Raw genomic sequence first — 16539 nt, 5'->3', positions numbered from 1 at the left:
TTGAACCTGGGACCCTGGTGATGTGAGGCAGCAGTGCTAACTGCTGAGCCATCGTGCTGCCCCATATTTTACATTCTTACCTCAGCTTATCCAGTCTTAAAAACAGTGAGGGCTGGAGAAACTCAGCAGGCCTGGTAACATCTGTGCAGAGAACAGAATTAACAATTCAAGTCCAATGTGACTCTGCAGAACTCAAAAGATCTCCAGAATCTGCAATACTTTGCTTTCGGCCCAGTTCCTCTGATCTCTCCATGTAACTGCAGCCCTCGTCCTTATTGAGATTCTAGTCTCCTCTGCAGCTTCTCCGAGGCCCTGACGTTTTTCCAAAGTGTGGCATTCAGAATCATATAAAAGATTCAACATCTTTCAACAGCTTTTTGTTCATGAAATCCCTTTAAAATTGCACCTTTTTTGTTTTTCTTTTGCAAGGTTTGTAGCTCAGGTTGAGATTTAGGATGTAGGTTTATTTGCTGAGCTGTAGGTTTGATATCCAGACATTTTGTTACCTGGCTAGGTAACATTATCAGTGGCGACTTCCAAGTGAAGCAAAGCTGTTGTCTCCTGGAGCTCAGTGAGCAAACCTACACCCTAAACTTTTTTTGTTATATTGTCTCTTATCTTTTTTCCATTTCTCTGCATTAAATTTCTTCTGCCGTGTTTATATCTATTTCTCTCGCATCAGACTGCCTGTCAGAAGTCTGTCATAATCCTCACTGGTTTGTGTTTCTTCATGATGTTGCTGGCTGGGACTATTCTTTTCTTTATTTTAACCCCCCCCCCCCCCCCACACTACTGCCTAACCGCGGTAGTGCTTATATTATCCCCAGCACCCATGTTGTGTGTGAGTGCAGGTGTGAGACACAGTGAAGGACACAAGGTGTACAAATCTTTATTCAGTTTCCACCACCAGGAAGAAAGGAAACACCCGAGTGGCCAATGACAAGCAGTGCCCTTCACATCAAAGGGCAATGCTGCGTGACCAAACAGTGAAGGGGAGGGTAGGGATCAAATCAAAATAGAGTCGGAGGGGGAAATAATGCACTCCACTCCCTGCAGCGCCCACCTCTCCCTGAACAACTCCAGGGTGTCGGTGGAGACCGTGTGCTCCTTCTCCAGAGAGACCCGGGGGACTGTGTTTATTATCCGGCCCTAAATGCCCCTGATGTGACAGTGAGCTGATTTTTGGAATTGCTGCAGACCATGGGGTGTAGTGACACCTACAATGGCATTAGGAAGGGAGTATCAGGAGTTTGACCTAGCGACACTGAAGGGACGGCAATATATTTTCAAGTCAGGACGGTGAGTGGCTGGAAGGGGAATTGTGGTTAGCGGTGTTCCTGTATACCCACTGCCCTTGGTCCTTCCAGATAGCAGTGATTGTGGGGGTTTGAAAGGTCCTGTTGCATTTTGGAGATGTTATATGCTGCTGCTACTGAGAGAATCTTGAAGGTTGGGCATTTAGTGACAATTAAGCAGACTGCTTTGGCTTGGATAGTGTCAAGCTTCTTGAGTGTTGTTGGAGTTGCCCTCACCCAGACAAGTGAGGAATATCCCATCACACTGTTGATGGTGGACAGACTTTGGGGAGTCACAAGATGAACGGGTGTGTTTCCATGCTGTACATCTATATGATTCTAGGAGTTACTTGCTGCAGGACTCCTAGCTTCTGACCTCCTATTTTGACACAGTATTTATATGGAGAGTCCAGTTTCAGGTTCAGTTCAAGGGAAATCCTTAGGATGCTGAAAGTGAGGAATTCAATGATGATAGTACAATTGAATGTTAAAGTCAGACTGTTTGATTATGTCATGTTGGGAGATGGTCATTGCCTTTTGTGTGACCCACGTTACTCGACACTTTGGTCCAACCAACCACAGTCCCAAACTAAACTCGTCCCACCTGCCTGCGCTTGGCCCATATCCCTCCAATCGTTTCTGAATTATGTACTGACCTAAAGGTCTTTTAAATGTTGTAACTGTACCCTTAATCCGCAACCACCTCTAGAAGTTCTTTTCAAACATGAATCACTGTATTAAAAAAATTGCTGCTCATGTCTTTTTAAAATCTTTCTCCTCTCAACTTAAAATATGCCCTCTAATCTTGAAATTCCCCCACCGTAGTGAAAAAACACCTGCCATTCACATGATCTATACCCCTCATAATTTTATAAATCTTTATGGAGGTCATTGCTCAACTTCCTACCCTCCAGTGAAAAAAAGTCTCAGTCTGTCCAACCTCTCCCCAGCAACATCTTGGTAAATCTTTTCTGAACTTGATATGGAGGAATATGGACCAAATGCGGGCAAATGGGTCTAGTATAATTGTGAAAACTGGACGGCATGGGCAAGTTGGGCTGAAGGGCCAATTTCCACACTGGAGACGTCTATGAACCCAGCTTAATAATATCCGTCCGAGTGCAGGACAACCAGAACTGGACACAGTACTCCAGAGCAGGCCTCACCAACATCCTGTGCAACCTCAACATGACAGTCCAACTCCTATGTTCAAAAGGTCTGAGCAATGAAGGTGCCTTCTTAATCTTGCTGTCTGCATGTGATACAAACTTCAAAGAATTTGGTACCTGAACCCTCAGTTTCGGTTCCATTACATTACCTAAGGCCTTACTTGTACAAGACCTACCCTTGTTCGTTTTACCGAAATGCATTTATCCAAATTAAATATTTATCCTTCAATCAATATCAGATTAAGTGCTCATTACCACATTGCTGTTCGTTAATCCTGACATTTACATATCATCTGTAAAGCACCCAGTGACGTTGCGTTATCACAGACTTTGAATGTTCTTTACTTTGATCCACAGAAAAACAACTTAATTGAAAAATTGAACTGCAGTTACATTTAATAATGGTATATTTACAACCTCTTTCTTTTGTAAAACAAAGCTTCAAATCATTGATACAAAATAAAATACAAATATTACATTGTGGAAAGACTGTATTCTGTAGGTGATGAGGGGGTCCCAACCTGCTGTTGTAAGCCGGTGTAAATAAGATTGAGGGGAGGGGTGGAGGGGACAAAAAAAAAACAAAATGTACAAAATCATTCACAAAAAAAATTATACAGGCCAGCCTTACTAAAAGTCTTTATAAATCTTTATAAAGTTTATACAGAAATCAAATAAGCCATAGTAAGAATAAATAACATCATCTTTTTTGGTGTATTTACAAAGCCCATAGTAAAACAGGCTGCTAAATTCAATGCTGACAGTCACAGCTGTAATCCGGATAATACAGATACTCTTTGTGCTCTACATACAATGGCAATACAAGCGAGACCAGCTTTTAAGGGGTGAAGTAGTCGCTGAGCTAAGAGGACCACACATTGCCCAGCTTAAGGGCTGCCTACCCAGAAATCTCAAAAGGTGCTGTGATAATCCAATGATTTTTGTTAAATATCTAGTAAGAAAGATTGCCACAAGTGCACAATATTTTTTTCAAATATGTGGCCCAACGGAAGAGAATGTCAACCTCTCCAGAAATTAAAGAATAATGTTGTCAAAGCTGCTGCCTGCAACTCTGGGAGAAAAACCTTCCCAAAAACCAATGAAGGGAATGTCTGCTTTTATTTTTTACTTAGTCTGTCCCTATTTATAGATGGTTAATCCATTATAAAAATGTGGATATTTGACACGTGCCTCCAGGAACACATCCAACCACAGCTGGCAATGGTACCAAAGCATAGCTCCCATCATTCATTAAAGTTCACTTCAACTAAATGCCAACAGAGGAAATGTAATTTAAAAATAGGAGAAGTGATAGCAAAGGAAATTATGAATCTCCATGGTATAGATCTGGTAGAATTGATAGCTTGCCAGTCACTATTTTTGAAAAGGCCTGTGCCAGCCTGGAAGATTGCCAACTTGCAGCAACTGTGAAGGGCAGCATGGTTTCATATGACAGTGGCACACTGCAGGTGAGGGCCAGGACATGTGGTTGATGACACCAGTGGAACCAGTCTCAAGGCAAAAGTCTTAGAAGGACCAGGACCAAACAAATGACACCCATTGAAAGCGAGACCCAGTCACTAGCTCGGCAAATTTCACAAACTTGCTTGCAGAGAAAGAACGTAACAGATTGCAAGTCCCCAGCATACAACCTCATACAACAGCACCCTCATCATTCAATGTCAGATGAGAGGGCAACACATCCAGACTGTCGCCGGGTCTGGGCACTGTGGAAGCTGAATGATTTAAGTCCAAAGAATAAACCACCCACGGTCGGTAGATTCTCAGTATGTTCCATAAACATGGATGTGCATTACTGAGGAGCAGGTCAGCTCTGACCCCAGAGTTCAAATCAGATCTTCGGAAAGATTTCACATGAAGTACCAAACTCAAACTGCCTAACTGCGTGTACGTTAGGTTGTATTAAACTGACAGTTTGTCATGGCTGTTCATCTTTATTATTGTAGCCTGAAGTCATGCAATGTCATTCTGTATAGTGTGATGTAAAATTACAAATGCGGTGATTCCTTTAAGTTGAATACAAGTCCCAAGCCTGTTTCTGCTGAGCAACAATAAGATTAATCAATTCCACACTTTACGCATGTGCAACACCGCACCCGAGCGATCGCTCAATCTGTGCAGAAAATCTGTTGTGCAACCGTACATTAAAAAAAGGGAAAGGGCGGGTGAAGGGAAGTGTTCCGTCAAGCAGGTACAATTGAGAAGGAGTGCATAAGATTTTCCAATGTGTAATCTTGGTTTGCCAACACTGCTGTTACTCCAGCCCTAAAAAGCACACTAGCCCCACTTCCCAGTCTGGGAGGCCAGGGGTGGGCAAGAAATGATGACAAAGAGATACAGGCGAAGCTTCTCAGGAGAAGGTCATGGCCAACAGGCCGAGTCCTGTTGAGATTGCAGACCTGTTGAGGGGAGCTGGACGCCTTCTCCATCGTTACACGTCCTGGTAGCTATCAGAATAATCACTGTACTTCTCTTGCTCTTCTCTCTGCTCATCCTCCGTAACACGATTCTTCAGCTCCGCCTCCCTTTGCTTTTTCTCCTGGACACTGTGGCTCTTCATGTGCGCACTCCGACTCTTCACTTTGAAGAAAACCCTGGAACGGAAATATAAGGTCAGAGGTTAGACTGAGAACGCAGCTCCTGACCAAGTTGGCGTCATTCCCTTAGAGGTCCTTTCAGAGAGTCAGCCAGACTTTTACCTAAAGGGAATCTTGCAATTCCCCACCTCAAAAAGCTGTGTGGATTAGATTAGATTAGATTCCCTACAGTGTGGAAACAGGCCCAACCAGTCCAAACTGACCCTCTGAAGAGTAACCCACCCAGACCCATTTCCCTCTGACTAATGCACCTAACACTATGTGCAATTTAACATGGCCAATTCACCTGACCTGCACATCTTTGGACTGTGGAAGGAAACCAGAGAACCTGGAGGAAACCCACACAGACACGGGGAGAACGTACAAACTCCACACAGACAGTCGACCGAGCCTGGAATCAAACCTGGGACCCTGGTGCTGTGAGGCAGCAGTGCTAACCATTGAGCCACCATGTCACCCCATTTGGATCATTTGGAATTCTCAGAATTGTGCTAGCTGGAGTAAAGGTAACTACATAGTCTTGAGGTACAGATCAGCTAAGATCAAACTCAATAACAGGGCAGGCTGAATGGCCTCCTCCTGTTTCGGTGCTCTGTTATGGACCGAAGTTTGCTTTTGTTGGCTACCTCACCCCAGGGATGATAGAGTTGCTAGGAGGTCTGAGGCAAGCCTTGATGGGTCTTTTAGTGATAGAGTAATACAGCACAGAAACAGACCCTTCAGCCCAACTTGTCCATGCCAACTAAGTTTCCTAAACTGACCTAGTCCCATTTGCCTGCGTTTGGCCCATATCCCTCGCAATACAGCTTGCACTTGGTCAGTGTGCCAACACTGTGGCGTGACCCAATGGCTGAAGCGGCAGACTTGGTCTTGGTCCATTTTACCCCCTCCCTCCTGAGGGATGTAGAACTGGGCATAACACCAAACACCTCACCTTCAACCTGCAACACCCCAACTTACTTGCCACACTTCTTGCAGGGGAAGATATTCTCCTGAGTCTGCTTGGCGTGTTTGGCTGAGGCGCCCGACTGTGCCTGCTCGCTCCTGGCTGGCATGCGGGGTGGTGCCATGGCCAGTGATGGCTGTCGCGGTCTGTAGCTACATCGGTACGTAGGGTCAGGGTTCTTCCGCAAGTGAACTCCTTGAGACTGCTTCAAAATAGAGAGGGTGAGACAGGAAGAGTTGATCAGAATGGTGAAACCCTCCGGCACACAACGTCACCAAAGGACTTCTGACCATATAAACCCTTATTCACAACCTCAGCAAACATTACCGCCAACAAAGCACCGACTTTGCAGAGTTGCCGTGCTGTTGAGCACAAAACGCAGCGGCCAGTTCACACCCGGCAAAGTCCCACAGAGGGCAATGCAAAAATGACTAGACATTCTGGTTTTAGTAAACTCGATTGAGGAATAAATATTGTCCAGTACACCAGTGGGGTGAGTCCACGGCCTTACTTTTACACTCTGGATGAGAGATCACAGTCCCTGAAGGGGTTGTTCCTCAACTTTTGAGTTACACACGGCTGTCCAGTGCAGGCAGGTCAGAGGGACGTCTTATGAAACTGCCTGAATCAATAGGTGCAGGATGGCTGGAGCCCATGGGCTGTCACTCTGGCTGCCCTTAACCGGGGGAGGGGCGCTCATACTGGGTAGCCACGGAGATCCCAACAGTGGGCACCTCAACGTGCAGACCATCTCAGGGAAATTAGAACCGTCGTGAACCAGATGCAAAGGTTGATTTTACATGCTGTTGTTCCTGCTCATGTTACTCCAATTAAAGCAGATATTTCTCTCCCATTTAAACGGTGCTCTGAAAGAGATGGGCCGCTGCGCTAATCAAAGAATATACTGAGAGAGCGCTGACTCTCAGAGGTGCTGACTTTCAAATAGGACGTACAATCAATTCCCCGTACCACCCTCTGAGCCGAGTGCGAAAGATTCTGGGCAGTGCTTTGACGAGTCGGGGAACTTTGCCTGTGTCCCACCCTATATTTTTCCTGCAATCTTAACTTCACAAATGCTGCTTCTCTGGACATTTATCTCATTGCTATCTATGAGAAGGTTGCCAGGCATACATTGCCTGGCATGCTTCCCACAACACAGCCAGCACACTTCAAAACACTTCTTGACCCAAGTTGTGAAGGGCACCAGCGAAGTGGAAGCCTTTCATCTCCCTCTTATCACACAGTGGCCTTTTCCCTTGCTTCCACCACACCCCCCACATGCTCGGTTAGGGTCAAATACAAGTCTTAAATTCCCCAGAAATGCAGGCCCAATCCTTCCTTGTGTTATCTCAGTAACTAACTGAGATAGGAGGGCTATAGAAATAAAGGTTCCTTTGATTAATGTTGAAAAAAAAAGACATATGTGAAAGCTTTTCATTTTGCACTCATCAGGACAATTTACCAGAAATGCCAATGTTAAAGGGGACAACATTTTCATGTTGAATGAGCAGAGTATGCTGATTAGTCCGGCCACTGGTAGAAATGATGCCAATGGACCAGGCAAACTGGCAGGTTTCTTTTATGAAAAACTGTTTATATTGCAACTAATAAATGCCCTTGAGTCTAACAATTCATTAACACTCTGAAACCGAATTAACTTACAGCTGCGGGGGTCTGTTCAGTCTTCACGACCTTAGCCTGGGGGAGGATCAGCTTCTTGTGAACCCGGCCATCCTCCTCCTCTTCCTCTTCGTCGTCCTCCTCATCCTCCTCCTCATCTTCATCTTCATCTTCCTCTTCATCCTCCTCTTCCTTAACTTCTGTTGTGTAAAGTGCTCGGGTTCTACGAGGGAGAGAATCCTGTTTAAAAAAAAAGAAATTTGAGATGTTAAGGAGGGAGCTGGGCTGCAGACCGTACTGTGCGATGGATGTGGAAGGTGACAGAACGTGTGAATTCACAGCAAATCAACTAACTGCAACCTCTTTTAATAATTTCCACTTGGCACTTGTCTCTACTTCTGGTGCTGAAACCTTCATCCGTTGCCTTTGTTTGTCTCCAGACTCAATTACGCCAACACTGTCCTGGTTAGCCTGCCTTTCTTCACCCTGGGGTGGCATAGTGGCTCAGTGGTTAGCACCATTGCCAAACATCATCAAGGGTCCTGGTTCAATTCCACTCTCAGACAACTGTCTGTGTGGGGTTTGCACATTCTCCCTGTGTCCGTGCGGGTTTCCAGCGGGTGCTCCGGTTTCCTCCTGCAGTCCGAAGATGTGTAAAGGTAGGTGGATTGGCCATTGGGATGTGCAGACTAGATATATTAGCCATGGAAAATGCAGGGTTATAGGTAGGGGGCTGGATCTGGCCAGGATGCTCTTCAGAGGGTCGGTGTGGACTAGATGGACCAAACGGCCTGCTTCCACACTGCACGGATTCCATGGTTTTCAAACCCTGCTGACTACATTCTGACTCAGACCGGCTCTGTTTACCCCTTGATCCTTGTGCCCAACAAACTTTGTTATCGCCATCGTATTGGTTTGACGACTCTCACAGTCATGTTCAAATCCCTCCATGTCATTGGCGATACAATGTCCTCCGGCTGAGATCTCTGCACTCCTCCAACTCTGGCATTTCCCCCACAAGGCCCAATTTCCCCCTTCTTTTCATATTTCTAGATGACAGGCTCTGGAATTCTAGTTTTGAGACTCCTTAAAATGTACGAGTTTTACAATGTGTTCTTATAGTAGCTGCTTTAACCCAATATCAGTTTTGGGTTGATGAAATCCCATTTCCTGCACGACTATATTTTAATCATACTTAATGTAGCGCAAAGCACTTTGGAGTATCCCAAAATCATAGAAAGTGCTACATAATTTCACAGCGAATGCAGTAGCCGCGTTTATGTTTAATGAATTGTGGCTATTGAAATCTTTAACTCTGCTTGGCTTTAATACAGTCACATTTTACCATTAGCTCATACAAGCGGTCCAAATCCTTTCATTGGTTTATATGTAGCCCATGCCACATTCAGCAAGACATGGACTATATTGAACCACATTTAGTGGCATCACAAGTGCCAGACAATGACCATCTCCCACAAGGGAAAGCCTAGCTGTTTCCCTTAGCCTTTCAATAGCATTACCATCACAAAGCCCCATCATTAACATACTAGGGAATCTATTGACGAGAGACTGAACTTGACTGGCTGCAGATAAGATGCTGTTGTAAGTAAATCAGAGATTGGATATTCTGGAGCAGGAATTCAAATCCTACAAGACAGACGCCAGGATTGTGATAGAATGCCCTTCATCTGCCTGGATGGTTGCTGCTCCAGGAAAAAGTGAGGACTGCAGATGTTGGAGATCAGAGTCGAGAGTGTGATGCTGGAAAAGCACAGCAGGTCAGGGCAGCATCAAGGGGCAGGAAAAATCCACATTTCGGGCATAAGCCCTTCATCAGGAATGAGACTTGTGGGCCGGGGCTGAGAGATAAATTGGATGGGGACAGGGCTGGGGTTGGAGGGAGGTAGCTGGGAAAGCGATAGGTGGATGAAGGTGAGGGAGAAGGTGATAGGTCAGAGGGGGCAGTGATGGATGGGTCTGGACAGCAGTGCTGAGTTGGAGGCTTGGGACTGGGATAATGAGGGGTGGAGGGAAATGAGGAAGCTGTTGAAATCCACATTTATCCCGTATGGTTGCAGGGTCCCAAGGTAGAATAAGAGATGTTCCTCCTCCAGGCGTCGGGTGGTAATGGTTTGGTGGTAGAGGCGGCCCAGGACCTGCATGTCCTTGACGGAGTAGGAGGGGGAGTTGAAGTGTTCAGCCACGGGGCGGTGGGGTTGGTGGGTGCGGGTGTCCCAGAGATGTTCTCTGCTAAAACGATCGGCAAGAAGGTGTCTAGTCTCCCCGATGTAGAGCTACTCCAACAATTGATACCATCCAGATCAGGGCAAATCTGCTTAACCAGTACCCAATCCCCCTCCTTCACATTAAACCTGCGACTGCTGACACACAGGCCTTCCCCCACATAGACTCTTATTTTACAAGGATACATCCTGCTAAAATGTATCATTTCACATTCATTAACGCTGAAATGCATTTGCTGTTCTAGAAGCTGTCGGTAAGACCAGACCCAAGGACGATGGTTTCAGTATGATCTAGACAAGAAATAACTGCTTCCCTGGAATGCCATCTAGAACCTTAAGACACATCGTACAACATCCAAAGAAAGCAGGCCTTACCTTTCTGTCAACTTCGACTGGCTCGTCCTCACTCTTATTGTCAGAAGCATCGCCAAATATCAGCGCTCCGTTCCTGCCAATTTTGACCTGTTTCTTGTACGTATAATAAAATTCAACACACTGGGCTACCGTCTTCGTCTTCACCTGTTAATATACAGGGAAGTATTTCACAATCATCTTTGGAAGCTAATTTGGCAGTTAAGTAGTTAACATAGTGGTGTAACGCATGTATTGGATCATGTTACAGGGCTCAGGTAACAGATAATGGTAGCGCACTATGATAGTCTGGTTAAGTCACATGATAGGTGAGCTAATGTTAAAGATGGCGGTGGTGGAATGTGACAGGTTAAGTGTAAGCAGTCGACCAGTGTGGCAGAAGATTAGATTCCCTAGAGTGTGGAAACAGGCCCTTCGCCCCAACCAGTCTACACCAACCCACCAAAGAGTAACCCACGCAGACCCATTTCCCTCTGACTAATGCATCTAAGACTATGGGCAATTTAGAATGGCCAATTCACCCTGATCTGCACATCTTTTGACTGTGGGAGGAAACCGGGGCAGCTAGGAGGAAACCCACGCAGGCATGATTAATTTAGAAAGATAAAGCAAGCTAGTATGATTGGTTATGCGAATACTATCAGATAAGTGTGGGAACTACGAAAGTATAAACTGCAGATGATCCGGCGGGGGGGGGGGGGGGGGGGGGGAGGGGAAACGCAGACAGGAAAGACATTTCTGATTGCCACAGCCTGTACTTGCAAATAAAAGTTTAAACTTGGTGAAGGATTTTCTGCTTCTCTTGGTCATTTTCTCAGAGTGCCGGGTGATCTTTCCACAACACACCCTTCACAGAAAAGGAGGCCACTGTGTCTTGGCTAGCCAATTGGAATCACTTCCTTGCTCTTGAACCACATTCTTATAGCTTCTCTTTCCCAATGATTAGATTAGATACCCAAGGCATGGAAACAGGCCATTTAGCCTAACAAGTCCACACCAACCCTCCAAAGATGTGCAGGTTAGGTGAATTGGCCTTGTTAAATTGCCCATAGTGTACAGGAATAGGCTAGTGCATTAATCAGGGGTAAACATGGGGTAGGGGAATGGGTCTAGGTGGGATACTGGAAAAACACAGCAGGTCAGGCAGCATCCGAGGAGCAGGAGAATCGACGGAAGGATTCCTGATGAAGGGCTTTTGCCCGAAATGTCAATTTTCCTGCTCCTCGGATGCTGCCTGACCTGCTGTGCTTTTCCAGCACCACTCTAATCTAGACTCTGGTTTCCAGCATCTGCAGTCCTCACTTCTGCCTGGGTGGGTTACTGTTCAGAGTGTGGACTGGTTGGGCCGAAGAGCCTGTTTCCATACTGTAGGGAATCTAAGTAACCGAACCAGACCCATTTCTCTTGACAAATGCACCTAACACTACGGGCAATTTAGCATAACCAATTCACCCTGACCTGCACATCTTTGGACTATGGGAGGAAACCGGAGCACCCGGAGGAAACCCATGCAGACACGGGGAGAATGTGCAAACTCCACACAGTCACCCAAGGCTGGAATCGAACCCGGGACCCTGGTGCTGTGAGGCAGCAGTGCTAACCACTGTGCCACCGTGCTGAAGCACTTTTTTGAAAAATACTTTCAAAAAGTGCTTTCACCCACTTTCGGACAGCAAATTCTAGAATGTAACTCACTATATCTCATATAGCTTCTGACTCCTTTACCCATTATACTAAACCTTGAGCGTTGATGAAAAAAATACTTATTTTGTTTAAACACTTCATCTTACACGCGTCAGGATATTCGCAAGATATACAAGTGGATCAACATTTTCTACTAAATGAGAAGAGTGCACTAATCGGTTAGCACATGGTTTCTGATTGCCAAAAATATGGGCATGAAGAATACACCAATTAGCGACCACTGTCCAAGGTCCCAAACAATCATTCCAAATCCAGCAGAGATTCACCTGCACTTTTTATAACCTAGCCTATTGTAGTAAAAGCGCAGCAGGTCAGGCAGCATCCAGGGAACAGGAGAATCGACGTTTCGGGCATAAGCCCTTCTTCAGGAATGAGGAAAGTTTGTCCAGCAGGCGAAGATAAAAGGTAGGGAGGAGGGACTTGGGGGAGGGGCGTCGGAAATGTGATAGGTGGAAAGAGGTCAAGGTGAGGGTGATAGGTCAGACTGGGGTGGGGGCGGAGAGGTCGGGAAGAAGATTGCAGGTTAGGAAGGCGGTGCTGAATTCGATGGATTAGACTGAGACAAGGTGGGGGGAGAAGAAATGAGGAAACTGGTGAAATCCGAGTTCATCCCTAGTGGTTGGAGGGTTCCTAGGCGGAAGATGAGGCTCTCTTCCTCCAACCGTCGTTTTGTTGTGGTCTGACGATGGAGGAGTCCAAAGACCTGCATATCCTTGGTGGAGTGGGAGGGGGAATTGAAATGTTGAGCCACAGGGTGGTTGGGTTGGTTGGTCCGGGTGTCCCAGAGGTGTTCTCTGAAGCGCTCCGCAAGTAGCCGGCCTGTCTCCCCAATATAGAGGAGGCCACATCGGGTGCAGAGGATGCAATAGATGATGTGTGTGGAGGTGCAGATGAATCTGTGGCGGATATGGAAGTTTCCTTTGGGGCCTTGGAGGGAGGTGAGGGGGGAGGTGTGGGCGCAAGTCTTGCACCTCCTGCGGTTGCAGGGGAAGGTGCCGGGAGTGGAGGTTGGGTTGGTGGGGGGTGTGGACCTGACGAGGGAGTCACGGAGGGAGTGGTCTTTACGGAATGCTGATAGGGGAGGGGAGGGAAATATATCCTTGGTGGTGGGGTCCGTTTGGAGGTGGCGGAAATGACGGCGGATGATGCGCTGAACATGGAGATTGGTGGGGTGGTAGGTGAGGACCAGTGGGGTTCTGTCCTGGTGGCGGTTGGAGGGGCGGGGTTCAAGGGCGGAGGAGCGGGAAGTGGAAGAGATGCGGTGGAGGGCATCGTCGACCACGTCGGGGGGGAAATTGCGGTCCTTGAACAAGGAGGCCATCTGGGTTGTGCGTTTTTGGAACTGGTCCTCCTGGGAGCAGATACGGCGGAGTCGAAGGAATTGGGAGAATGGGATGGCGTTTTTACAGGGGGCAGGATGGGAGGAGGTGTAGTCCAGGTAGCTGTGGGAGTCGGTCGGTTTGTAGTAGATGTCCATGTTGATTCGGTCGCCTGAGATAGAAACAGAAAGGTCGCGGAAGGGGAGGGAGGAATCTGAGACTGTCCAGGTGAATTTGAGGTCGGGGTGGAAGGTGTTAGAGACCAAGCGCAGACTTGGAGACTGGTCCATAGAGCATCTGTGGTCAGTCGGCTCCAATCAACACCACCTTCCAGTTGCCAGCTATTTTAACTCTTCCTCCCACTCCCTTGGCAACGTGTCCACCCTGGGGCTCCTCCACTGTCAAAACGAGGCCACATGGAAACCAGAGGAACAACACCCTCATATTCAACCTCAGGAGCTTGCAGGCCAATGGCCTCAATGTAAGTTCCAATATCTCCTGACATCTCATGTCCAGCCCTCCTTGACCTGACCTAACTTGTCCATCTTCCTATCTGCTCCAACCTTCCCACTGACCCAATCACAATAACTGCCTACCTGCATCCACCTATCACCATACTACCCAACCTTCCCCCTTCCCCAGTCCTGATGAAGGGGCCTGACCCGAAATGGGAACTTTGTTGCTCCTCTGATGCTGCCTGACCGGTTTTTCCAGCCCCACATTTTATCGACTTGGGACTTCCAGCATCTGCAGTCCTTACTACCTCCACACCAGTTAATGATGACTGACAGTTACCTGCCAAGCTTTGTTTAAAATTTTAAACCAAGTAGGTTGACTGTTTGATCAAGGCAATGTCCTGTGGAATGAACCAGAAAATAGATCTTGCCTGTTTTCTTAGTTTTAGGTCAGTGTAATACAATCTGTCTGTCTGCAAGGAACAGGGTATTGCATGTAGGGTTCAGTATGTGCAAATGCACCACATTGCGACTTGCACTCGCTTCTTATAGAGTGCAAGATGTTGTTCTTCTCTATATCATATTCTTGCTAATAGTCCTGATAAGTGCAGGACTAAATGCTTTGACAAAATATGTCTTTTCTTCAAACAGTATTCACATTCCACAGAACTGAACAACTACTCATATTAAATCAATGTTATATGGTTACTGATACTTCTCTGCCTCTGGAAATGGCCTCTCCTTATTTAACGCGATCAAAATGTTCTGGATCCTGAATAACTCTTCCAAATAGCCTACTGCGAATCCTCTTGCAAGGATGCCTTCCCAGAAGAAGCTCTCTTCCTCCCACTACAAGGATTTCAGTGAATCCCTCTCTCACTGCACAGCTCCCTTCCTTTTATCTTATCCTGCTGGACACACTTTCCTCATTCCTGAAGAAGGGCTCATGCCCGAAACGTTGATTCTCCTGCTCCTTGGATGCTGCCTGACCTGTTGTGCTTTTCCAGCAACACATTTTTAACTCTTCCAAATCTCCAGTCTCTGCCTATATTGAAGTTCGTGATACAATTCCCTCCCATAAACTACCCCTTAAACCTTCTCTGGACACTACCAGCGTAACCCTGCTGACTGACATTCAGCATGTTGGATCTTACCAGTTTCTGAACAAGGAAGAAATCCTTCTTGTGTGCTGCCAACCCTTTGTTGAACATCTTCTTCTCTGTAGACGTCCACTTATCGGACCCTGTTGACCATAATAAGATGTTGTTGCGCATCTTTGAAAAGCTCGCTGGGGCACTGTTTGAACTGCCCTGTTGACTCCCTCGTCTGAGGGGCCATTCTCCTACACGGCCGACAAGTGCCATTCCACCTCCTGAGTCACTGCAATCCAGAGACAACCTCCCCATTGACAGCAGGTACAAGTGCTCAAGGGGAATGAATCAGGGGTAGTTCTTTTCGTTTTGTGACCTCCTTTTCCCCAGCTAAAGCCAACTGCAGAGACTGGATAACCCAGAATGGACTGGAAATCACATCCAGTTCTTCCCACTGGGGTTCTCATCCTTCCTCATCTCTGTAACCCCCTCCATGCCGACAAACCCCATCCAGATTTCTGCCCTCCTCCCATTCTTGCTCCGTTGTGCGTCCCCGATTTTCATCATGCCACCGTGCTCAAGCTCTGGAATTCCCTCTATGAACGTCCTCTCAGACATTTCTAACTGCAACACAGAGAATGCAGTTGCCAATTTGCATGCAGTAAGCTCTCGAGAAATGCTAACACGGTGACAACCAGGGAAACCTAATCTTTGAGACCGTGTGGTCTGATTCACCCAAGAGATCAGCAGGGCATCTCCATTAAACAGCTCATCTGAAAAATGGTACCTCCAACAACCCACCACTCTGTCAGTACTGCGCTGATGGTCAAGATTAGGGTGGGTCTGGAAAAGCACAGTAGGTCAGGCAGCATCCAAGGAGCAGGAAATCCAACATTTCAGGCAAAAGTCCTTCATCAGGAATTTGCCTGAAATATTGATTTTCCTGCTCCTCGGATGCTGCCTGACCTGCTGTGCTTTTCCAGCCCCACTCTAATCTTGACTCTGATCTCCAGCATCTGCAGTACCCACCTCCGCTTACTGCGCTGAAGGTGTCAGCCTGGGAGACGTGCTCATGTCTCTGAAGTAGAACTCAACTCCATCGCCTTGTACTGGGGAGATTGCTCTCCCAATATGGCAGCTGACAGCTCTAACTGGACACTAGATTGTGAGGAGTGCTGCTCTAGCACAGTGTGGTTTCAGCACTGAGTCAGAAATCAGTGACACCACTGCCTATCCCACAGCTACTGCTGGCCCTGTACCTAACACGGCCAACATTCTCCCCAGCTGTTCTTAGAATCCCTACTTTGTGGAAACAGGCTGCTCAGCTCAATAAGACCACACCGACCCTCCGAACAGTCTCCTACCCAAAACCATTACTCTATATTTACCTCCCACTAATGCACGGGGCGGCACGGTGGCACAGTGGTTAGCACTGCTGCCTCACAGCGCCAGAGACCTGGGTTCAATTCCCGACTCAGGCGACTGACTGTGTGGAGTTTGCACGTTCTCCCCGTGTCTGCGTGGGTTTCCTCCGGATGCTCCAGTTTCCTCCCACAATCCAAAGATGTGCAGGTCAGGTGAATTGGCCATGCTAAATTGCCCGTAGTGTTAGGTAAAGGGGTAAATGTAGGGGAATGGGTGGATTACGCTTCGGCGGGTCGGTGTGGACTTGTTGGGCCGAAGGGCCTGTTTCCACACTGTAAGTAA

At 47.0% G+C, this 16539-nt stretch overlaps 1 protein-coding gene across 7 annotated transcripts in view; it reads right to left on the bottom strand.

Moving 5' to 3' along the window:
• Positions 1–2834: 2834 nt before the first annotated feature.
• mideasb (mitotic deacetylase associated SANT domain protein b) overlaps positions 2835–16539 on the bottom strand; it is a 90640-nt gene continuing 76935 nt past the window's right edge. For 5 of the 7 annotated variants that reach the window (XM_043698392.2, XM_043698395.2, XM_087990204.1 and 2 more), the window contains exons 9-13: positions 14896–14984; positions 10267–10410; positions 7691–7888; positions 6043–6233; positions 2835–5079 (exon numbers count right to left, since the gene is read on the bottom strand). In XM_043698392.2, the coding sequence (XP_043554327.2) occupies positions 4917–5079; positions 6043–6233; positions 7691–7888; positions 10267–10410; positions 14896–14984 (785 nt within the window). In that variant the 3' untranslated portion in view covers positions 2835–4916. Of the gene's footprint in view, positions 5080–6042; positions 6234–7690; positions 7889–10266; positions 10411–14895; positions 14985–16539 lie in introns of those variants that run through there. The other 2 variants (XM_043698396.2, XR_015757997.1) reach the window with 2 other exon arrangements.

Source organism: Chiloscyllium plagiosum, unplaced genomic scaffold, assembly GCF_037043375.1.
Source record: "Chiloscyllium plagiosum isolate Xiang-an unplaced genomic scaffold, Cpla_swu_hap1 HiC_scaffold_8, whole genome shotgun sequence".
In the NCBI taxonomy this organism is placed as follows: Eukaryota; Metazoa; Chordata; class Chondrichthyes; order Orectolobiformes; family Hemiscylliidae; genus Chiloscyllium; species Chiloscyllium plagiosum.
Note: the sequence above shows the minus strand (reverse complement) of the source record. Positions and strands in the feature narration are given on the sequence as shown.